This window comes from Cherax quadricarinatus, chromosome 16 (assembly GCF_038502225.1).
Source record: "Cherax quadricarinatus isolate ZL_2023a chromosome 16, ASM3850222v1, whole genome shotgun sequence".
NCBI lineage: Eukaryota > Metazoa > Arthropoda > Malacostraca > Decapoda > Parastacidae > Cherax > Cherax quadricarinatus.
Window position 1 is genome coordinate 25,547,414 of NC_091307.1, and position 25,808 is coordinate 25,573,221.

General features: G+C 40.3%; 1 protein-coding gene across 1 annotated transcript in view; it reads left to right on the forward strand.

The window, feature by feature from the left end:
• The window catches only part of LOC128688894 (uncharacterized), a 121,761-nt gene extending 97,123 nt beyond the window's left edge, over nt 1-24,638 (forward strand). The window contains exons 3-8 of the mRNA XM_070085654.1: nt 871-3,169; nt 4,431-4,486; nt 12,660-12,788; nt 17,928-18,158; nt 19,688-19,970; nt 21,798-24,638. Of these exons, the coding sequence (XP_069941755.1) occupies nt 1,399-3,169; nt 4,431-4,486; nt 12,660-12,788; nt 17,928-18,158; nt 19,688-19,970; nt 21,798-22,021 (2,694 nt within the window). The 5' untranslated portion in view covers nt 871-1,398 and the 3' untranslated portion in view covers nt 22,022-24,638. The remainder of the gene's footprint in view (nt 1-870; nt 3,170-4,430; nt 4,487-12,659; nt 12,789-17,927; nt 18,159-19,687; nt 19,971-21,797) is intronic.
• Nucleotides 24,639-25,808: the final 1,170 nt, after the last annotated feature.

The window sequence follows — 25,808 nt, forward strand, 5'->3', positions numbered from 1 at the left end:
GGTATGCTAGGAGGCAGTTGAACAGTCTTGGCCGCCCTGACACTTATTGCGTTGTCTCTGTGTACTCAGTTTTGCGTTAACTTGTTGTAGGTATCGTTATAACATAAAATTTTATTTTATTATGTTTATGCAGTCTTGATGGAACTTCTAGGATAGATTCCTGGTGCCCTTCTCAGCTTTATATCTTGGACGATTCTGATTACTGTTACCCAAGTTGCTAGTTTCAGTCAACACCTTTCCCTTCCTTAAGGATGTTGGGCTACATTATTATTATTATAATCAAGGGGGAAGCGCTAAACCCGGAGGATTATACAGCGCCTGGGGGGTACAGATTCTGGCGTAAGTTCTCCCCTCAGCATAATTTCCTTGTACTGTTACTATACAGCATTACTATAGGTCTCCTTGCTGGCACCTCACTGGTATTCTCTCTTGTTCACCTCCTACACCTGATGTCCTTCAAGAAGCAGCTGCCCATGATGTCTGTGCTCTGGCACCTGGAATGGACTGTGGCTTACCCATTTACTGTATATTTTTGGGCAATAAACTCAGACGTTTAGCTATTTATCTCAAATCTACTATTAACATACCCCAGTATTGGTGTCAGCTGTGGAATATGAAAGGGGAAGTCTTTCCCACGGCTATAACGTCATCAAGATAAACTAACAGGAACATTCAATCAGTGTAGACTGACAAGGTGAAGATTCAAGAGGCAATCTTGAACCCAAATGATACTGCCTGAACTAGTGCATTAACTGGCTATTCAACGTGTGCTTAATTTTGTTTTCTTTATATGTATTACCATTTATATTTATATGTTATTCTAGACGCTTTCTTGAGTAGTGATGTTACTGAAAGTGATTATTTCTACAGGTTTGAGTGTGATGGCTGGGCCCGGGGCATGTGAGAGCATCGTGCTGCTGGTCGCACGGATTGCACCTGCCTTTCTTCAAGCCTGGGTGCCCTTCGTCTGCCACGCCTGCACCACACCCATCTGCAACGCTTCCACCACATTCACCTGCTCTTCGGGCGACACCATCGGGGGCATTAGCACCACCCTTCACACAACTGTGATACCCAACATTCCCACCACCTCCCAACCTATCTCCCTCACTGTTTATCAGCCACACAGGAACACCAGTAAAATATATGATCTTTATAAATCTTTTAAAAAGATTTTAGTTGTGACTTTCAGCTTGTTCGATATTTTTAAACTGTGTGGATCCCTGACTGTGATCTAATAGTAAAGTAAGATAGATCGACTTAATATTAACAAAGAATAACGGTGTTCAATTTTTAAGGCTTGTGCATATATATATATATATATATATATATATATATATATATATATATATATATATATATATATATATATATATATATATATATATATACAAAAGCATGTCATCAGTAGTAATGAATGGGTGGCAGTTGGTGGGTGGGCAGAGTGTAGATAGTGGTGGTGGGTGTGATAACAGTGGCGGTGTGTCAGGAGAGGTCGGAATGGGAGATCAGGATGGAGAACCTCCCTCTCTGACCCAAGACTGCCTTCCTAGTTACACACAAGATGAGAGCGGGGAGCATCAAGCATTGCTGAACCCAAGTGTCAGTGACGGAAGCACTGAACTCCCTTGCCAGCATCAGGGGCAGGGCGCTGTACCACTTAATATTTCAAGTCAAAGCGAGTGCCACATAAGGATATTTACCCCAAATGAGAGTAGTGCAGAAACATATGATTCTGAGGAATGTGGTGTGGTGTGTGGTGATGGCCACTCCGAAAAAGTCAGCAGTTGTGAACAGAGCAGTCTGTCATCACGTGAGAGCACCTGTGGCACTAACCCAACCAGTCCTGCTGAGGATGATGCTTCAAGTGTGTGGAAAAAGAGCTTTGTGGACAGTAGCACTCAGACAGGACCTGCATGTGATGCGTGTTCCTATATACTGGCAGCAGGTAAAATGACCAGTGTGATAGAAAGTGGCTCGGGTGATGGGTATGAATACCACGCTCTGAAAAAATTGTATTGTACAAACAAACGAAGTGATGAAAATCTAAAAGCGAGTGGTGTTGTGTTTAGTAGCCAAGTGACGCAAACGGAACAAACTTCAAGTAGACTGGATATTGGCAGGCCAACGTCATCAAAATTATCTTTAGCAGAGAGGAGGCAAAAGGTTTGTATTTCAGATTATTCCCCACTGCCTTTGTGTGACTCGAGCAGAGGCAGTGACTCTGGCAATAGCCTCGGTGGTGGCAGCAGCAGTAGCAGCACCAGCACCAGTAACAGTTGCAGCAGTAGCAGTGGTACTAACTGCCACTTTCACAAAAATGGGGAGACAGGCTTCAAGAAGGTATCAGCATGTAGTGAGCTAAGTCCTATTGCATCATGTGGAGGAGATTCCACTTCAAATGCTGGCCTGGCAGTCAGTGTTGGGTTATCATCTGACCCTAGCATTAAAGATATAGGTGGCCGCAGCCCCTGCACACCAACCAGCGGATGTCTCAAGGCTGGGACGAGAGTTCCAACTGGCGCTCATGTTCAGTTCGACACGCCTTATGAGGACGACGACACTCGCGTACTCCATGACACACTAGTAACAGAGGATGGTCATATAACTCTACACAAGCCTTGTGGAGGCAGCGTCACACCAACTCATGGAGACCAGTTATCTCGTTTATGGTCAAAACTTGTCCCGGATTCCTCACCATCTGAAATTGCATCTAACTTGCAAGTACCAAAAAAATGGCGTCGGAGACAAGTTTCAGGTTCTAGCAGCATCAGTTTGGGCTCAAGCTCTAGTGATTCGACCAATTCACAGGGGACCGAATTTGAGCGTCAAGCACCTGACGGAGGGTGGGGTTGGGTAATAGTAGCAGCATCTTTCATGGTTCACTGCATTGCTGATGGTATCACTATGTCTTTTGGCGTAATCTTTGTTGAACTCTTGAGCTACTTTCAAGAAAGCAGATCCTTAACATCCTGGGTTGGAAGTTTATTCATGGCAATACCGTTGTTGGCTGGACCGCTAGCCTCCCTCCTGACTGACCGCTATGGTTGTCGGACTGTAACAATCTGTGGTGCTCTTGTTGCCTGCTTTGGGTTCTTTGTTGGTGCCTTTGTAAATACTATTCCATTGCTATTACTGACGTATTTTATTATCACACTGGCCGATTCCCACCAAGGCAGGGTGGCCCGAAAAAGAAAAACTTTCACCATCATTCACTCCATCACTGTCTTGCCAGAAGGGTGCTTTACACTACAGTTTTTAAACTGCAACATTAACACCCCTCCTTCAGAGTGCAGGCACTGTACTTCCCATCTCCAGGACTCAAGTCCGGCCTGCCGGTTTCCCTGAACCCCTTCATAAATGTTACTTTGCTCACACTCCAACAGCACGTCAAGTATTAAAAACCATTTGTCTCCATTCACTCCTATCAAACACGCTCACGCATGCCTGCTGGAAGTCCAAGCCCCTCGCACACAAAACCTCCTTTACCCCCTCCCTCCAACCTTTCCTAGGCCGACCCCTACCCCGCCTTCCTTCCACTACAGACTGATACACTCTTGAAGTCACTCTGTTTCGCTCCATTCTCTCTACATGTCCGAACCACCTCAACAACCCTTCCTCAGCCCTCTGGACAACAGTTTTGGTAATCCCGCACCTCCTCCTAACTTCCAAACTACGAATTCTCTGCATTATATTCACACCACACATTGCCCTCAGACATGACATCTCCACTGCCTCCAGCCTTCTCCTCGCTGCAACATTCATCACCCATGCTTCACACCCATATAAGAGCGTTGGTAAAACTATACTCTCATACATTCCCCTCTTTGCCTCCAAGGACAAAGTTCTTTGTCTCCACAGACTCCTAAGTGCACCACTCACCCTTTTCCCCTCATCAATTCTATGATTCACCTCATCTTTCATAGACCCATCCGCTGACACGTCCACTCCCAAATATCTGAATACATTCACCTCCTCCATACTCTCTCCCTCCAATCTGATATCCAATCTTTCATCACCTAATCTTTTTGTTATCCTCATAACCTTACTCTTTCCTGTATTCACTTTTAATTTTCTTCTTTTGCACACCCTACCAAATTCATCCACCAATCTCTGCAACTTCTCTTCAGAATCTCCCAAGAGCACAGTGTCATCAGCAAAGAGCAACTGTGACAACTCCCACTTTATGTGTGATTCTTTATCTTTTAACTCCACGCCTCTTGCCAAGACCCTCGCATTTACTTCTCTTACAACCCCATCTATAAATATATTAAACAACCACGGTGACATCACACATCCTTGTCTAAGGCCTACTTTTACTGGGAAATAATTTCCCTCTTTCCTACATACTCTAACTTGAGCCTCACTATCCTCGTAAAAACTCTTCACTGCTTTCAGTAACCTACCTCCTACACCATACACCTGCAACATCTGCCACATTGCCCCCCTATCCACCCTGTCATACGCCTTTTCCAAATCCATAAATGCCACAAAGACCTCTTTAGCCTTATCTAAATACTGTTCACTTATATGTTTCACTGTAAACACCTGGTCCACACACCCCCTACCTTTCCTAAAGCCTCCTTGTTCATCTGCTATCCTATTCTCCGTCTTACTCTTAATTCTTTCAATAATAACTCTACCATACACTTTACCAGGTATACTCAACAGACTTATCCCCCTATAATTTTTGCACTCTCTTTTGTCCCCTTTGCCTTTATACAAAGGAACTATGCATGCTCTCTGCCAATCCCTAGGTACCTTACCCTCTTCCATACATTTATTAAATAATTGCACCAACCACTCCAAAACTATATCCCCACCTGCTTTTAACATTTCTATCTTTATCCCATCAATCCCGGCTGCCTTACCCCCTTTCATTTTACCTACTGCCTCACGAACTTCCCCCACACTCACAACTGGCTCTTCCTCACTCCTACAAGATGTTATTCCTCCTTGCCCTATACACGAAATCACAGCTTCCCTATCTTCATCAACATTTAACAATTCCTCAAAATATTCCCTCCATCTTCCCAATACCTCTAACTCTCCATTTAATAACTCTCCTCTCCTATTTTTAACTGACAAATCCATTTGTTCTCTAGGCTTCCTTAACTTGTTAATCTCACTCCAAAACTTTTTCTTATTTTCAACAAAATTTGTTGATAACATCTCACCCACTCTCTCATTTGCTCTCTTTTTACATTGCTTCACCACTCTCTTAACCTCTCTCTTTTTCTCCATATACTCTTCCCTCCTTGCATCACTTCTACTTTGTAAAAACTTCTCATATGCTAACTTTTTCTCCCTTACTACTCTCTTTACATCATCATTCCACCAATCGCTCCTCTTCCCTCCCGCACCCACTTTCCTGTAACCACAAACTTCTGCTGAACACTCTAACACTACATTTTTAAACCTACCCCATACCTCTTCGACCCCATTGCCTATGCTCTCATTAGCCCATCTATCCTCCAATAGCTGTTTATATCTTACCCTAACTGCCTCCTCTTTTAGTTTATAAACCTTCACCTCTCTCTTCCCTGATGCTTCTATTCTCCTTGTATCCCATCTACCTTTTACTCTCAGTGTAGCTACAACTAGAAAGTGATCTGATATATCTGTGGCCCCTCTATAAACATGTACATCCTGAAGTCTACTCAACAGTCTTTTATCTACCAATACATAATCCAACAAACTACTGTCATTTCGCCCTACATCATATCTTGTATACTTATTTATCCTCTTTTTCTTAAAATATGTATTACCTATAACTAAACCCCTTTCTATACAAAGTTCAATCAAAGGGCTCCCATTATCATTTACACCTGGCACCCCAAACTTACCTACCACACCCTCTCTAAAAGTTTCTCCTACTTTAGCATTCAGGTCCCCTACCACAATTACTCTCTCACTTGGTTCAAAGGCTCCTATACATTCACTTAACATCTCCCAAAATCTCTCTCTCTCCTCTACATTCCTCTCTTCTCCAGGTGCATACACGCTTATTATGACCCACTTTTCGCATCCAACCTTTACTTTAATCCACATAATTCTTGAATTTACACATTCATATTCTCTTTTCTCCTTCCATAACTGATCCTTCAACATTACTGCTACCCCTTCCTTTGCTCTAACTCTCTCAGATACTCCAGATTTAATCCCATTTATTTCCCCCCACCGAAACTCCCCTACCCCCTTCAGCTTTGTTTCGCTTAGGGCCAGGACATCCAACTTCTTTTCATTCATAACATCAGCAATCATCTGTTTCTTGTCATCCGCACTACATCCACGCACATTCAAGCATCCCAGTTTTATAAAGTTTTTCTTCTTCTCTTTTTTAGTAAATGTCTACAGGAGAAGGGGTTACTAGCCCATTGCTCCCGGCATTTTAGTCGCCTCATACGACACGCATGGCTTACGGAGGAAAGATTCTTTTCCACTTCCCCATGGACAATAGAAGAAATAAAAAGAACAAGAGCTATTTAGAAAAAGGAGAAAAACCTAGATGTATGTATATACGTGTATTGTTCTGTGTATGTAGTAGGCACATGAATAAGTATGGATGTTCTTAATGGTGAGCAGATTTAGACTTGAAAATTGCTGGAGTATGCTGTTGGGAGTGGGAGTTTGTTATCATTTTGACTGCTGCTTTTTGCTGGGTTATTAGAGGTCTTAGGTGATTGAATGTTGTTGATCCCCATATACAAATTCCACATGTAAGATAAGGGTATATGAGTGAATGGTACAGTGCCAGGAGAGCTGATTTTGGAACGTAGTACCATATCTTTGATAGTATGCCTACAGTCTTAGAGATTTTCTTGGTGATTTGTTGTATATGTGTCTGGAACTTACGGCTACTGTTAAGGTGGATACCTAGGAATTTTCCCTCTGCAAGTCTTGTTACTGATGATCCGTTTAGCGTTATGTTTAGTGGATCATTTGCAGCTTTGTTTCCAAATTGAATGAAATAGGTTTTATCAGTATTCAGGGTAAGTTTATTAGTCATCATCCAGGCAGATGTTTTCTGCAATTCGACATTGACTGTGTTTGCTAGTATGACTGAGTTTGGGTGGGAGAAGACATATGTTTTGTCAACTGCAAATAATATGGGCTTGAGTAGCTGTGATGCATTCAGTAGATCATTGATGTAGATGAGAAGGAGTGGTCCAAGGACACTTCCTTGTGGGACTCCTACCGTGATTGGTTGGGTGGAAGAGTTTGCATACACATATTGAGTTCTGCTACTAAGGTATGACTTCAGGTAGTTGAGGGAGTGGCCTCTGATACCATAGTGCGTTAATTTAGAGTACAGCAATTCATGGTCGACTGTATCGAAAGCTTTATGTAAATCAATGAAAATGCCCAGCGGGACTTTTCTTTTTGAGTGCGGTATATATTAGTTCTAGCAGAAAACCCAGAGGGGTGTGTATATATATGCTTGTATATGTATATGTAGTGTGACCTAAGTGTAAGTAGAAGTAGCAAGACGTACCTGAAATCTTATTGAGACAGAAAAAAGACACCAGCAATGCTACCATCCTGTAAAACAATTACAGCTTTCCGTTTTACACTCAATTGGCAGGACGGTAGTACCTCCCTGGGTGGTTGCACTACTGTCCTGTCAAGTGAGTGTAAAATGAAATCCTGTAATTGTTTTACATGATGGTAGGATTGCTGGTGTCCTTTTTTCTATTTCATGAACATGCAAGATTTTAGGTACGTCTTGCTGCTTCTACTTACACTTAGGTCACGCTACACATACATGTACAAGCATATATATATACACACCCCTCTGGGTTTTATTGTATTTTCTTTCTAGTTCTTGTTCTTGTTTATTTTCACTTATCTCCATGGGGAAGTGGAACAGAATTCTTCCTCCGTAAGCCATGCGTGTCGTAAGAGGTGATGAAAATGCCAGGAGCAAGGGGCTAGTAACCCCTTCTCCTGTATAAATTACTAAATTTAAAAAGAGAAACTTTTGTTTTTTCTTTTTGGGCCACCCTGCCTCGGTGGGATATGTAGTAGGTTGGTAGACAGCAACCACCCAGGGAAGTACTACCGTCCTGCCAGATGACTGTGAAACAGAAACCTGTAACTGTTTTGCATGATGGTAGGATTGCTGGTTTCTTTTTCTGTCTCATAAACACGCTAGATAACAGGGATATCTTGCTACTCCTACTTACACTTTGGTCACACTTCACAGACACGCACATGCATATATATATACATACATCTAGGTTTTTCTCCTTTTTCTAAATAGCTCTTGTTCTTCTTTATTTCTTCTATTGTCCATGGGGAAGTGGAAAAGAATCTTTCCTCCGTAAGCCATGCGTGTCGTATGAGGCGACTAAAATGCCGGGAGCAATGGGCTAGTAACCCCTTCTCCTGTAGACATTTACTAAAAAAGAGAAGAAGAAAAACTTTATAAAACTGGGATGCTTGAATGTGCGTGGATGTAGTGCGGATGACAAGAAACAGATGATTGCTGATGTTATGAATGAAAAGAAGTTGGATGTCCTGGCCCTAAGCGAAACAAAGCTGAAGGGGGTAGGGGAGTTTCGGTGGGGGGAAATAAATGGGATTAAATCTGGAGTATCTGAGAGAGTTAGAGCAAAGGAAGGGGTAGCAGTAATGTTGAAGGATCAGTTATGGAAGGAGAAAAGAGAATATGAATGTGTAAATTCAAGAATTATGTGGATTAAAGTAAAGGTTGGATGCGAAAAGTGGGTCATAATAAGCGTGTATGCACCTGGAGAAGAGAGGAATGTAGAGGAGAGAGAGAGATTTTGGGAGATGTTAAGTGAATGTATAGGAGCCTTTGAACCAAGTGAGAGAGTAATTGTGGTAGGGGACCTGAATGCTAAAGTAGGAGAAACTTTTAGAGAGGGTGTGGTAGGTAAGTTTGGGGTGCCAGGTGTAAATGATAATGGGAGCCCTTTGATTGAACTTTGTATAGAAAGGGGTTTAGTTATAGGTAATACATATTTTAAGAAAAAGAGGATAAATAAGTATACAAGATATGATGTAGGGCGAAATGACAGTAGTTTGTTGGATTATGTATTGGTAGATAAAAGACTGTTGAGTAGACTTCAGGATGTACATGTTTATAGAGGGGCCACAGATATATCAGATCACTTTCTAGTTGTAGCTACACTGAGAGTAAAAGGTAGATGGGATACAAGGAGAATAGAAGCATCAGGGAAGAGAGAGGTGAAGGTTTATAAACTAAAAGAGGAGGCAGTTAGGGTAAGATATAAACAGCTATTGGAGGATAGATGGGCTAATGAGAGCATAGGCAATGGGGTCGAAGAGGTATGGGGTAGGTTTAAAAATGTAGTGTTGGAGTGTTCAGCAGAAGTTTGTGGTTACAGGAAGGTGGGTGCGGGAGGGAAGAGGAGCGATTGGTGGAATGATGATGTAAAGAGAGTAGTAAGGGAGAAAAAGTTAGCATATGAGAAGTTTTTACAAAGTAGAAGTGATGCAAGGAGGGAAGAGTATATGGAGAAAAAGAGAGAGGTTAAGAGAGTGGTGAAGCAATGTAAAAAGAGAGCAAATGAGAGAGTGGGTGAGATGTTATCAACAAATTTTGTTGAAAATAAGAAAAAGTTTTGGAGTGAGATTAACAAGTTAAGGAAGCCTAGAGAACAAATGGATTTGTCAGTTAAAAATAGGAGAGGAGAGTTATTAAATGGAGAGTTAGAGGTATTGGGAAGATGGAGGGAATATTTTGAGGAATTGTTAAATGTTGATGAAGATAGGGAAGCTGTGATTTCGTGTATAGGGCAAGGAGGAATAACATCTTGTAGGAGTGAGGAAGAGCCAGTTGTGAGTGTGGGGGAAGTTCGTGAGGCAGTAGGTAAAATGAAAGGGGGTAAGGCAGCCGGGATTGATGGGATAAAGATAGAAATGTTAAAAGCAGGTGGGGATATAGTTTTGGAGTGGTTGGTGCAATTATTTAATAAATGTATGGAAGAGGGTAAGGTACCTAGGGATTGGCAGAGAGCATGCATAGTTCCTTTGTATAAAGGCAAAGGGGACAAAAGAGAGTGCAAAAATTATAGGGGGATAAGTTTGTTGAGTATACCTGGTAAAGTGTATGGTAGAGTTATTATTGAAAGAATTAAGAGTAAGACGGAGAATAGGATAGCAGATGAACAAGGAGGCTTTAGGAAAGGTAGGGGGTGTGTGGACCAGGTGTTTACAGTGAAACACATAAGTGAACAGTATTTAGATAAGGCTAAAGAGGTCTTTGTGGCATTTATGGATTTGGAAAAGGCGTATGACAGGGTGGATAGGGGGGCAATGTGGCAGATGTTGCAGGTGTATGGTGTAGGAGGTAGGTTACTGAAAGCAGTGAAGAGTTTTTACGAGGATAGTGAGGCTCAAGTTAGAGTATGTAGGAAAGAGGGAAATTATTTCCCAGTAAAAGTAGGCCTTAGACAAGGATGTGTGATGTCACCGTGGTTGTTTAATATATTTATAGATGGGGTTGTAAGAGAAGTAAATGCGAGGGTCTTGGCAAGAGGCGTGGAGTTAAAAGATAAAGAATCACACATAAAGTGGGAGTTGTCACAGTTGCTCTTTGCTGATGACACTGTGCTCTTGGGAGATTCTGAAGAGAAGTTGCAGAGATTGGTGGATGAATTTGGTAGGGTATGCAAAAGAAGAAAATTAAAAGTGAATACAGGAAAGAGTAAGGTTATGAGGATAACAAAAAGATTAGGTGATGAAAGATTGGATATCAGATTGGAGGGAGAGAGTATGGAGGAGGTGAATGTATTCAGATATTTGGGAGTGGACGTGTCAGCGGATGGGTCTATGAAAGATGAGGTGAATCATAGAATTGATGAGGGGAAAAGGGTGAGTGGTGCACTTAGGAGTCTGTGGAGACAAAGAACTTTGTCCTTGGAGGCAAAGAGGGGAATGTATGAGAGTATAGTTTTACCAACGCTCTTATATGGGTGTGAAGCATGGGTGATGAATGTTGCAGCGAGGAGAAGGCTGGAGGCAGTGGAGATGTCATGTCTGAGGGCAATGTGTGGTGTGAATATAATGCAGAGAATTCGTAGTTTGGAAGTTAGGAGGAGGTGCGGGATTACCAAAACTGTTGTCCAGAGGGCTGAGGAAGGGTTGTTGAGGTGGTTCGGACATGTAGAGAGAATGGAGCGAAACAGAATGACTTCAAGAGTGTATCAGTCTGTAGTGGAAGGAATGCGGGGTAGGGGTCGGCCTAGGAAAGGATGGAGGGAGGGGGTAAAGGAGGTTTTGTGTGCGAGGGGCTTGGACTTCCAGCAGGCATGCGTGAGCGTGTTTGATAGGAGTGAATGGAGACAAATGGTTTTTAATACTTGACGTGCTGTTGGAGTGTGAGCAAAGTAACATTTATGAAGGGGTTCAGGGAAACCGGCAGGCCGGACTTGAGTCCTGGAGATGGGAAGTACAGTGTCTGCACTCTGAAGGAGGGGTGTTAATGTTGCAGTTTAAAAACTGTAGTGTAAAGCACCCTTCTGGCAAGACAGTGATGTAGTGAATGATGGTGAAAGTTTTTCTTTTTCGGGGGCCACCCTGCCTTGGTGGGAATCGGCCAGTGTGATAATAAAAAAAAGCCAGCAGTAACAGCCTGGTTGATCAGGCTCTGATCCACCAGGAGGCCTGGTCACAGACCGGGCCACGGGGGCGTTGACCCCCGGAACTCTCTCCAGGTAAACTCCAGGTAAACTCCAGACACCCAAAAGTATGAAAAAAAAAATTTTACCACATGAAATATTAAGTTTAATGCAATAGAATAATTACAATAACAATAGATTAATAACAATAGAATAATTTACACTTACCTTTAATGAAGATCTGGTGATGATTGATGGGATGGGAGGAGGGGAGAGTGTGGATGGTGTTATTGTTTAGAAGTGGAATCCCCTTCCATTAGGACTTGAACTGGCAGCCTCACCATGCCCTACCACGCTGTGTATGCCACTACGATTCTTAAATCTTTCAAACCAACCTTTGCTGGCCTTAACTGCACTCACATTACCACTAGTTGCAGGCAATTTCTTTACCAAATCATCATGCACTCCGACACACGCACTCCACTTTCGTACTTTGCAATTATCTCTTTCTTCATTTCAATAGTCATTAGCACCTTTTTTCTCGAAGGGTTGGCACTAGAAGCTTTCTTGGGGCCCTTGGTTACTTATTTTGCAGAAACAAGCACCAAAAACAGTGATATGGACAATATGAAATGTACCGAATGTATCCTTAGATGCACGCACACTGGCACACACGGGGCAGTTCAGGCCACACGTGGACACGTCTCGTATGAATCGTATCGAATGTCATGTTTTCCATCGAATGTCGAGGCAAAATTTTTGTGTTAAAATTCATCGAATGTCGGATTTATCGAATGTCGATGCCTTTGAATGTCGGGGGTCCACTGTACATCATAATTGAATAATTTTACTGTGTAATTGCTTTAAGTATTTTTAAAATATTTTTTTTTAAGTTTTAGTCTTTCAGTAACTCTGAAATAAGTAGATAATTTAAGAGTGACATGCACTGAACATGTCAGTAAGGAAATGAATTGTTATGCAGGTATTTCTGCAAGGTGAAACATTTTGTACAATGTGTAAACTTAATTCTGACATAAACTAACAATGACCTGGACTTGCAGACAGTCAATGACTTATAGAGGAGCAATGCTCAACATCCACCGCTATCGGCTGAGAGCCTCATCATGTCCTGACATTTATAGAAATTCCATCATCACGATAGCAAAATCACAAGATGAGGTGAGCAAACTTCTCCACTGTCATTATGTTACTGTTTCGACTTGAATTGTCAGGTGTGAATTAACTGTAGCTGCAGAATTATTATTTTTATTCTTATTATATTTTCTTTATTTTTTATTTTATTTTTATTATTAAATTTAGTGCTAAACCTGTAAGGATCATACAGCATTAGCTACAGGATCAGTTTATGCTGGTGTTGTCCTGAGTGCTTAATTAGTCAATAAATTTATTTAGCAGTATTTGCCATGATGAAACTCCAGCCCTGGACACCCCATCTCTATTGTAACTAACTCTTTCCTTGCATTACCTCATATTAATGATAGAGTGAATATAGACTGTTTGTATTCTACCACTCTTCACCTGTCTAGACTTAAGTAGTCTATAAGTACTATTAGATTAAGTCTGTCCAAAATGCCTTGGCATGATAGTGACTTTCTTTGTGTGACCACGGTGTAATAGCACAGGAAACGTTGGTAGATGGATCTATAATTTCCTAACAAATAGAACACAAGAGTATTAGTAACGAGAGTAAAGTCTGAGGTGGCTATGGTGAAAATCTCTCCTCCACAAGGCACAGTACTTGCTCCCATCTTGTTCCTCATCCTCATATCTGACATAGACAGGGATATTAGCCACACTACCATGTCTTCTTTTGCAGATGATGCCCAAATTTGCATGACAATATCCTCCGTTGAAGACACCGCAAGACTCCAGGTGGAAATCAACCAAATCTTTAAATGGGCCACAGAAAACAATATGAAATTCAATGATGAGAAATTTCAATTACTCCAATATGTAAAACATGAGGAAATTAAAACTATATCGGAGTATAAAACAAATTCCAACCACACAATAGAGCGAAAAACTAATATAAAAGACCTGGGAGTGATCATGCCAGAAGATCTCACCTTCAAAGTCCATAACATTGTATCAATTACATCTGCTAGAAAACTGACAGGATGGATAATGAGAACCTTCAAAACTAGGGATGCCAAGCCCTGATGACACTCTTCAGGTCACTTGTTCTTTCTAGGCTGGAATATTGCTGCACACTAACAGCACCTTTCAAGGCAGGTGAAATTGCTGACCTAGAAAATGTACAGAGAACCTTCATGGCACACATAACTGCAATAAAACACCTCAATTACTGGGAATGCTTGAATTTCTTTAGGAAATTCAAGCATCAGTTACACAACCCAGGGCAACATGGGTTTAGAACAGGTCGCTCCTGTCTGTCTCAACTACTGGATCACTACGACAAGGTCCTAAATGCACTAGAAGACAAAAAGAATGCAGATGTAATATATACAGACTTTGCAAAAGCCTTCGACAAGTGTGACCATGGCGTAATAGCGCACAAAATGCGCGCTAAAGGAATAACAGGAAAAGTCGGTCGATGGATCTATAATTTCCTCACTAACAGAACACAGAGAGTAGTCGTCAACAGAGTAAAGTCCGAGGCAGCTACGGTGAAAAGCTCTGTTCCACAAGGCACAGTACTAGCTCCCATCTTGTTCCTCATCCTCATATCCGACATAGACAAGGATGTCAGACACAGCACCGTGTCTTCCTTTGCAGATGACACCCGAATCTGCATGACAGTGTCTTCCATTGCAGACACTGCAAGGCTCCAGGCGGACATCAACCAAATCTTTCAGTGGGCTGCAGAAAACAATATGAAGTTCAACGATGAGAAATTTCAATTACTCAGATATGGTAAACATGAGGAAATTAAATCTTCATCAGAGTACAAAACAAATTCTGGCCACAAAATAGAGCGAAACACCAACGTCAAAGACCTGGGAGTGATTATGTCGGAGGATCTCACCTTCAAGGACCATAACATTGTATCAATCGCATCTGCTAGAAAAATGACAGGATGGATAATGAGAACCTTCAAAACTAGGGAGGCCAAGCCCATGATGACACTCTTCAGGTCACTTGTTCTATCTAGGCTGGAATATTGCTGCACTCTAACAGCACCTTTCAAGGCAGGTGAAATTGCCGACCTAGAAAATGTACAGAGAACTTTCACGGCGCGCATAACGGAGATAAAACACCTCAATTACTGGGAGCGCTTGAGGTTTCTAAACCTGTATTCCCTGGAACGCAGGAGGGAGAGATACATGATTATATACACCTGGAAAATCCTAGAGGGACTAGTACCGAACTTGCACACGAAAATCACTCACTACGAAAGCAAAAGACTTGGCAGACGATGCACCATCCCCCCAATGAAAAGCAGGGGTGTCACTAGCACGTTAAGAGACCATGCAATAAGTGTCAGGGGCCCGAGACTGTTCAACTGCCTCCCAGCACACATAAGGGGGGATTACCAACAGACCCCTGGCAGTCTTCAAGCTGGCACTGGACAAGCACCTAAAGTCAGTTCCTGATCAGCCGGGCTGTGGCTCGTACGTTGGTTTGCGTGCAGCCAGCAGCAACAGCCTGGTTGATCAGGCGCTGATCCACCAGGAGGCCTGGTCACAGACCGGGCCGCGGGGGCGTTGACCCCCGAAACTCTCTCCAGGTAAACTCCAGGTAAACTCCCTAAAACACCGGTGGGAGAGATACATGATCATATACACTTGGAAAATCCTAGAGGGACTAGTACATAACTTACACACGAAAATCATTCCCTATGAAAGCAAAAGACTTGGCAGATGACGCAACATTCCCCAATGAAAAGCAGGGGTGCCACTATCACAATAAGAAACAACACAATAAGTGTCGGGGGCCCAAGACTGTTCAACTACCTCCCAGTATACATAAGGGGGATTACCAATAGACCCCTGACTGTCTTCAAGCAGGCACTGAACAAGCACCTAAAGTCAGTACCTGACCAGCTGGGCTGTGGTTCGTACGTCAGTTTGCGTGCAGCCAACAGTAACAGCCTGGTTGATCAGGCCCTGATCCACCATGAGGCCTGGTCACAGACCAGGCCATGGGGCATTGACCCCTAGAACCCTCTCCTGGTATAATCATACTACGATATGTAAACACACATTGTAATCTTAGCAAAGAAATAAATTATTTATTTATTTATTTATTCACTAAATATCCTGAGACCTGAATGTAGCATGTTTATGTATGAAGCTAGGTACAGATATATAAAAGTTATTAAGAAAGGAATTATAGTTAGGTTTTTTGTGCATTCTCTCTCACATGGGTCTCCAGGTGCATGATAAAGTTTATAACTTTACTAAGCAAACTTTAAATAGTTTGATAAATATAATTTTGTTTTCTCAAATAGAAGTTTAAAATACATAGAAAAGAACTAGCAGACTAGTTGGAATAGTAAAACAGTACAAATAGGAACTAGCAGATTGGTTGTTTATCATAATGTACAATACTCTTTCCTATGTTCATTTTTAATATCCTTCTTTTTACATACCCTTCCAAACTTGGTAACCACCACTGCATTATTGGGTTTTAAAAAAGGCACTTACACCTCATGGTAAAAATCAGAACCTTCCTCTAAATAAAATACACTAATGGTGAAAGCTTAACACCAATCAAAATAACCTTCCTCAAGCTATTGCACAGAAAGCTTGGAGGAGGGAAAATAAAAACCATATACCAGTACATGAGTACATTACTGGTTTTCTCCTATATAGTACAGTGTGAAAAAAAAGTACAGGCCGGCCATCACTTATCTGGCAATTGGTTATCTAGTTCCATCAGTAATCCGGCACTAATTTTGACTAGCAAGACTCAAGAAATCGTAATGACACGATTGCAAACAAACCATACCCCCGGCCGGGATTGAACCCGCGGTCATAGTCTCAAAACTCCAGCCCGTCGCGTTAGCCACTAGACCAGCTAGCCACAATAAGATTCATCCAACTAAGTATATTTCTACACCATAGGAAGGTTAGCACAGGCACCACTGTGACCACAAATGCAAGTTTTTACAGACGAATCTCCAGCCAGCGTGGCCGTGACGAACTCTAGCTCAAGTCCCTTCACTGCCGTCAACATGACTCAAGAAATCGTAATGACATGATTGCAAACAAACCATATCCCCGGCCGGGATTGAACCCGCGGTCATAGAGTCTCAAAACTCCAGCCCGTCGCGTTAGCCACTAGACCAGCTAGCCACAATAAGATTCATCCAACTAGGTATATTTCTACACCATAGGAAGGTTAGCACAGGCACCACTGTGACCACAAATGCAAGTTTTTACAGACGAATCTCCAGCCAGCGTGGCCGTGACGAACTCTAGCTCAAGTCCCTTCACTGCCGTCAATGCAGTGAAGGGACTCTAGCTCAAGGGACTTGAGCTAGAGTTCGTCACGGCCACGCTGGCTGGAGATTCGTCTGTAAAAACTTGCATCTGTGGTCACAGTGGTGCCTGTGCTAACCTTCCTATGGTGTAGAAATATACCTAGTTGGATGAATCTTATTGTGGCTAGCTGGTCTAGTGGCTAACACGACGGGCTGGAGTTTTGAGACTCTATGACCGCGGGTTCAATCCTGACCGGGGGTATGGTTTGACTAGCAAATCTCAAATTTCATCATTGACTTAGAAATTGTGCAGATGGCTGTAAATCCACAGCAGCAAGCCAGTGGAGGAGAAAGCAATGATGAAAATGAGGAAGATATAGCAGTCTCTATTGATAGGTTAATTAAGTGCATTCTAACCTAACCACTCTGTAATCCGGCATACTACAGGTCCCAATGATGCCGGATTAGTGATGGCTGACCTGTACTTGAAGGACCACTACATAAGTGAAACTTAAAAATGCCATCAAAATCCTGAAATTTTCAATATTTTCAGTTTTATTTTGCAGTTTTATATTCTGTTTCAAATTCTCTACAATCTTGCAAGAAAAGTGTTAGATTTTTGTTTTTAAAGAAACTTGCATTAGGTAGTTCTACAACCACAGAAATGTTATTTTTTTATGATATCTATATAATGAAGATGGGACACCATGGGTTTATCTTTGTTCCTTTAGCAACAAATAGGTAATCAAATTACTTTACCAAATATTAGGTACATTAATTGGACTGTACCCCTGTACCTCTGTAATCTTTTTGACTACCACCCACAGGATGGGTATGGGGTGCATAAAAAAGATATTAAACTAATTAACCCCTGTAAATGACAATCATAATAAACATCTCTTGTTTTACAGAGAGCCTGGACATACTTGGATGACGTTGGAGAGCTGATTACATCATGTGTGGATGTCAGCTACTGTATGGAGGCTTCCTATTTAATTTTTGCAATATCAAACTTTGTTCTATATGTTTTCTACGACACAGTCTACATGTATTTAACTGATTATGCCCTGGGTGTTGGTGTGTCAGCAGATGACAGTGCAAATCTTATATCTGTTATTGGAATACTCAACTGCTTGGGAACGGTAAGAGATCTAGTATCGTAGTTGACTTTAAGATATTTCTTTACCTGTAATTCTGTACCAAAATCCACGTTTTACAAGTGCCTGTTCGTAATTACTCACGTGTTCAGTGTGGGATTTTAGAGAATTGTAATTACAGTACCTGCTTTTAGCTACAGGAGCACAACTGTGCTCAAGGTCTCCTCTTTTCAAAAATTTGTTCAGTATATATATTTTACTAAATTTTGAATGGTTGTAGCACTATTACTTCTTCAAATAATTCATATAATTGTTCTACAACCATGTGTGAAAAAACAAATTTCTTGTGTCCCTTCAACTTCAGTTTACAAATGCTACCTCTTATTGTCCCTGTTGCAGGTACTGAGATGTTTACTTTATTTATTCTCATGTTCTTTCATAACCTTACATGTAATTATCATATTTTCTCTTTTCTTCTCGGCCAGTGTGAGCATAATTAGTGTTAATACTTTTTCATGATAGCTCTTATTAATAACTCTGGTAGCCATTTTATAGCTCTTTTTTGGACTATTTCTGATTTTTCCATGTGTATTTTAAGCGTGGACAGCACACACTGCTGCACACTTGTATATGGTTTGGTGATACCAACAAACTGGTAAAGGACACTTATGTACAGTTCAGGATATTTATTAAAGGAAATGTTTTTCCATGAGTGGCTTCATCAGTCTTAATACAGTCATCTAAGACAGGTTAATATATAGTGGGCAGTGCAGGTGACCTGAAGCAAAAATGAGGTGAGCCAGAAGAAAATATGTTGGACAGATATACAAGTGAATGGGGTTGGATGTCAACAGGACCTGTCTAGCATGGGCCAGTACTCTTGCTACATAGTTTCTCCATGTTTACAGTGTGTTTGCACAAACATACTCTTTCTGTGAACATAGAAATGCCTGCAAATGGTATAACCATAAGAACACATGTGTACAAGAGGAATAAATGTGGGCACTTAATGAACTTTAATGAAACATAGCCAGTCAGTCATGAAAACAGCCAACAGAGGTGAAAGTTGCTGGAAGCTGCATTAATTGCCACAACTGACACAATTCTGCATAAGTCTGGGAGCTTCAATCTTTCTAAACTGTGTGCATGGAGATGTTATATAGCAGTAGATATACTGGCCCATGCTAGTCAGGTCCTGTTGAAATTCATCTAATCTCACTTACATATTTTCTGCAATTTAACATACCTCCTGCCTCACCTCACTTTTACTCTTGGTCACCTGCACCGTCCATTATATATTAACCTGTTTTAGTTTACTCTGTATTAGAACTGATGAAATCACTTGCTGTAAAAAGTTTCCTTTAATACATGTTCTGAATTGTGCACAAGCATCCTTTTTCACACACAGCTGCACATTCCAGTTTTGGTCTAACATATGTTGTAAATAGCTGTTTTAACATTTTTTTTATCCCTAAATTTAAAAGCTACTTGGGTATGTTATAGTTTGGCAGATACCTCTGATATGGTCTACACCCTGAGATACTCTTATGTACCTCAACTTTCATTTATTTCAGGTGTTGATGGGATATGTTGGTGATCGTACGTGGTCATCACCAGTGATACTATATAATGTCTCCATGGTTATCTGTGGACTCAGCATCATCTCCATGCCTTTCATAACTAATTACTGGTTGCTAGCCATGACGTCAGGTGTATTTGGATTATTTATATCCGCTAACTATGCCCTAACCTCAGTCATCCTGGTTGAACTTGTAAGTTTAGAAGCCTTCAGCAAGACTTATGGCATGTTGCTACTCATCCAGGGTGTAGCTAATCTTATTGGGCCTCCACTTGTAGGTAGGTTTTATTTTTATTATTACATATTTAATATTAATCATAAGGAAGCACTGAATACATAGGGGTCATATCTGAGGAAAGGGAGGGTAGCTCTTAATTTCTTGGATCAAGAGCCTTTTGTCAGAATAGCCTTTGGGTACAGATGAATTTTTATCAACCTTAATTTCAGCTTTATGCACTATAAATAAATCTACAGATATTTAATACAGTAACAGCATTTGTGTTTCTTCTTTCAACAAACAGGCCATATCCCACCAAGGCAGGGGCATTTGTGTTTATTTCAGTTAATTTGTACTGAGATGGTGTGCCCTAATAAAATATGGGCATTAGGTAAAATTAAAAGGATTCCAGTGTCATTGGTGACAGTGAAGAAATTTATGAAACAAATAGAATTTGCAAATGTAAATGATGACATTAAATGAAGTATATCAGCATTTTTATAATTCTGTTCAAATTCAACATTTCTTTGTGATTTAATTGTGTCAGTATATATGTGTCTGATAAGTACTTTAGTGAAAACATATTACCCACAGAGTCTGGACATGCATGCGCTGTATGAGTGTTACAGAATTATTAAGATTACTGCTAATGCACAAAGGTGGCAAGAAAATTATATTTATGAGAATAAAGAGTGAAGAAACTTACTGTATTGCTTTTTAATATGTTGCAGAGATTGGTGGATGAATTTGGTAGGGTGTGCAAAAGAAGAAAATTAAAAGTGAATACAGGAAAGAGTAAGGTTATGAGGATAACAAAAAGATTAGGTGATGAAAGACTGGATATCAGATTGGAGGGAGAGAGTATGGAGGAGGTGAATGTATTCAGATATTTAGGAGTGGATGTGTCAGCGGATGGGTCTATGAAAGATGAGGTGAATCATAGAATTGATGAGGGGAAAAGGGTGAGTGGTGCACTTAGGAGTCTGTGGAGACAAAGAACTTTGTCCTTGGAGGCAAAGAGGGGAATGTATGAGAGTATAGTTTTACCAACGCTCTTATATGGGTGTGAAGCATGGGTGATGAATGTTGCAGCGAGGAGAAGGCTGGAGGCAGTGGAGATGTCATGTCTGAGGGCAATGTGTGGTGTGAATATAATGCAGAGAATTCGTAGTTTGGAAGTTAGGAGGAGGTGCGGGATTACCAAAACTGTTGTCCAGAGGGCTGAGGAAGGGTTGTTGAGGTGGTTCGGACATGTAGAGAGAATGGAGCGAAACAGAGTGACTTCAAGAGTGTATCAGTCTGTAGTGGAAGGAAGGCGGGGTAGGGGTCGGCCTAGGAAAGGTTGGAGGGAGGGGGTAAAGGAGGTTTTGTGTGCGAGGGGCTTGGACTTCCAGCAGGCATGCGTGAGCGTGTTTGATAGGAGTGAATGGAGACAAATGGTTTTTAATACTTGACATGCTGTTGGAGTGTGAGCAAAGTAACATTTATGAAGGGGTTCAGGGAAACCGGCAGGCCGGACTTGAGTCCTGGAGATGGGAAGTACAGTGCCTGCACTCTGAAGGAGGGGTGTTAATGTTGCAGTTTAAAAACTGTAGTGTAAAGCACCCTTCTGGCAAGACAGTGATGGAGTGAATGATGGTGAAAGTTTTTCTTTTTCGGGCCACCCTTCCATTTTGGGAATCGGCCAGTGTGATAATAAAAAAAAAAATATTTACACACCCTGAGTAAATATATAGTAAGTGAAAACACAGTTATGAATAAGGATCAAATAGTGTAATGGAAAATGAGGCAGAATGATTAAACTATGTAAAATGCAGTGTACTATAACTTGTATACTAGTGTACTTGGATATATTTAAATGTTCACACTTTTTTTTTTTAATTTGCAGGCTACGTTGCTGATACCACTGGTGACTATGTAATGCCATTTGTGATGTCAGGACTCTTCATTGTTGCTTGTGGACTCATTCTTAATGCAATACCATTGATACAACGCTACAAGCATAAATGTCCATCTTCAACCTCTTCTCCGGTGGACACTCCCAAGAATGGATCCCCAACGGTGATATCAGTGTATAATTTAAAGAAAAAATCTGAGCCATCTCAGTTATAAAGAGCTTGTCAAATATTGCTTTTGAATATTTCATTAAATGTTTCAGTATTTATAGCAGATAAACAATTGTGGATGGTGTGATATTAAACAAAAATAGAGAAAAAATATATACAGTAGGGCCCCACTTATACGGCAGGTTAGTTTCCAGGCTACTGCCGTAAAGTGGAACGCCCTTTTATTTTCCACTTATAAATTCATATAAATGCTAGATAAGTTTACACTAACATATATTAAGTTAGTAATAGAACTAGGCATTAAAAAAAAATAAAAAGTAAAATACACACACAGTACATCCATTACTTACCTTAAAATATTTGTAGTCTTAATGTAGGGTGAGATGAGTAGTATTTATTGTAAGAATCGGGTGTGGTAGGTATGGTAGCCAGCCAGGCCACCCCACCCACCCCACCCACATGTAATGTACTACCACATTTAAAGCGTCCCAGAGCGATAAAATGCATATACAGTTCACTCATTAGTTACCTTAAAATATTTGTTGTTTTAATGTAGGGTGAGAGGTGAGTAAACAAGAGAGAGAGAATGAGTAAATGAGAGAAGACAGATGCTGAGTATGTAAACAGACAGATGATTGCATCTTTTTTTGGTTCATACACTTTTGTATTATACCATAATGCAAGCACTTTACATTGTGTACAAGTTGTCTCCATGTTGGTACAATAGAATAAATAAAGAGCAACACTCCCATTCTCATGTAACACCATTTTTAGAAGAAATGACGCTCTGAGTGAAAGCACATGAAAGGAATAATTTTCTGCAGTTACCCCCAGTAATATTGTGTACACATTTTCTTTGGTGTTGAACTATAGAAAACTTTATTCTTTCCAACACTGACGAGATGACTGGAAAAACATCTCGTATGTTAATTTATTCTACTTTGGGGTGTATTTATCATGTTTATATGTTACGTAGCGTGTTTATAATATAATTTTGAAAAAATATCATAGATGGATTAATGAAAATGTGTATATTAACATAATATACGACATTTAACCCGTAAACGGTCCAAACGTATATATACGTTTTTTCAACATTTGAAAATATGTAAAAAAAGTAGATCTTTTTCTTTTTTTACATTGAAAATGTGTAAAAAACTTTAATCTACTTTTTTTTTGTTATATTTGAAAATATATAAAAAAAAACGTAGATCTACTTTTGTAGCACTACACATGTGACCGTAGATCTGCTTGGACCGTTTACGGGTTAATACGCCTCAGAGTGATTATTATTGAATATTATTATCATTATTAATATGGCATCCTCGAGACATAAGACACACTTACTGATTTTATTGTGTACCTGCACACCAGCACAGTGTGTAAGTTTACTTATGTACAGGTACACATAAGTATAATTATCAGAGTAGATATAAAATAACTTTAAGACACTTGAAATTTTGGAAAGTTTCCAGATATAATGGAGAGACACGGAGCTCACAGAGAATGTAAACAAACTTGGTGGGGCACGGTGACCATATTAGAAAGTCAGGTAGGGGGAGCCGTATAGCAAGTTTTGGTCATAATTTGAAATGTCTGTATTAGCGGAATACCGCAAGGTGAAACGCCGTAAAGCGGGGCCCTACTGTACTACATAATTTATTTTCAATAGTTTGGAGAGGATTATTGTGTTCCCTTTAAAATTAAAGTTAATTTGTAATTAAAACATATATATATGTTGACCAGTTCTGAATACAGTAAGGCAATACAGTTTTTTGTTTTTTAAACAAATTAGATCATTTTGCAAACCTTTATTAATTGCTGATGGAGTCAGTCAAAATCAGTACAAGATTTTACACTTTTGTAAGATTAACAGATGTGTGTAAGAAGTACTAAACTCAGTACTGTCACTTGGCTGATGAGAGTCCGCCAAAATCTTCCCTATCAGATCTTATACTTAGGCACCAGATTGTGAAGGTCCCATATTTTACAGGAAGGCTGATGCCACAAGAGCTTTGCAAATGTATTATAGATAATATATTCATCACTCCTATCCATGAAATGAATTTTTATACTAATGAAAGAAAGAAATTTGATTAAGGAGAATCAGGGATGGCTCCAACAACTTAACTGATGTGAGTTTACCATTTACTAATTTCTATTGAAAAGTCTCTCCCATTCCTATTCTTATGTTCATGGGGAAACATTAAACATGTAAGGGTCATACAACACCTAAGGAATGGAAAATAATAAGGCTTGATCCTAGGAATTGGAGGGTAGCTTTGGTTTCTTGGATCAAGCACTTTTTAGTCACTGCTGTCATCCATATTGCTACCAAGTTCACCCCATTTGTACTGTCATCCCAGAGACTAAAGTGCAGTGTAAGTTATTTCTTGCATCTCGTTCTTCACATTCAGTGCTGGCTGCGTTGCATCTTCAGCAAACACAAAAGGGGGAAATCTTATGCTGGGTCACTGGCTTTCCTAGTGTTCAGGGCAATATACTTGTGCATTCCTCAAGCTCTATACTTTAGAATCTTTGAATATACAGTAGGTGGTTTACACTTTCCATATCTTTCCAGCTGCATTATTAGATTCACATACAAAAAAAAAAAAAGGCATTGAACTCTTGTGTGTTATTCAGGGCTATATTTTTCAGTACAATATTAACTCAAGTTATGAGATTACTGGCATCACTGTTGGTCACCATTAATAGCCAAAAAGATACTTTTAATCAGACTACACTTGCATTCATGTGCCAGTGTATTGGTTAACTCAGGCTCGTACTGTCATCTTGTGGAGGGGCACCAAGTACTCATATAAGAATTGTCAGTTGTACTAGCAGTGGTGCAAATTATTTTGTCCTGTTCATCAGACAACATGTTGACTTCATTTGTGACCTCACCTACAATGCCCTAACGTGCTTACCATGTCTGCCCTCCTCTCTGACATTTCCGTTTTTAATGCGGTTTCCTCTCAATGATGCCTTAACTAAGGGCGTGCCAGAATATTGGTATTGGTAGGTCTTGGCTAATTTTGATATCAGTATTGGCCTAAAATTGAGTACCAATACATGTATTGATATTGGCAAAAATTTTGGTATCGTCCCATCTCTAGTTTTAACATAGTACTAATTTACTGCACAGAGTGTGATGTCATTCTTTTGCTCAGTTTTGTTTTATTCTGTTTTCAGCTTATTTCCTTGCCAGTGAATGATCATACAGGTTTAGTACTTTACATGATTTTAATAATGACAATAATATTCTAATATAATGCAATCCTTTCTTGAGAATGCAATACCTGTATGGAACCCTCATCTAATAAAACAAAGTGAAACCTGAAAAAAGGTTAAAAGGAGCAGTGCTTATTTTGAAGAATGAGAGATAGCCTGTGTCTTTTGAATATGAGAGATAAGCCTCATTTCTTTTTGAATGAGAGATAAGCCTTGTCTCTTCAAATACAAGGTGAGCCTCCTGCCACTTTGAAGAATTAAGAACGAGGATTTGAACAAGACTTACAAAATACTACATTGGTGCATAGATAAAGAAGACAAGGATAAGCTCTTTACTTAAAAAAAAAGAAACACGGACAAGACAGCATGGTTAAGCTACATGCATAAACAAACTACAGGGACGTAATGTGCACTAATATTTCCAGCATATTGGTTGTACCAGGAAAGATTGAAGGAAGGGTGTCAAGATGGTTTTGTTAAATTAGACACAGGGTGTGAAGGCAAGTCATATCAACTCTTGGGTATCTTTAGGTGGGAAGTGAGGAAACGTTTCGCCACACAGTGGCTTCATCAGTCCATACAAAGGATAAACTTGAAGAACA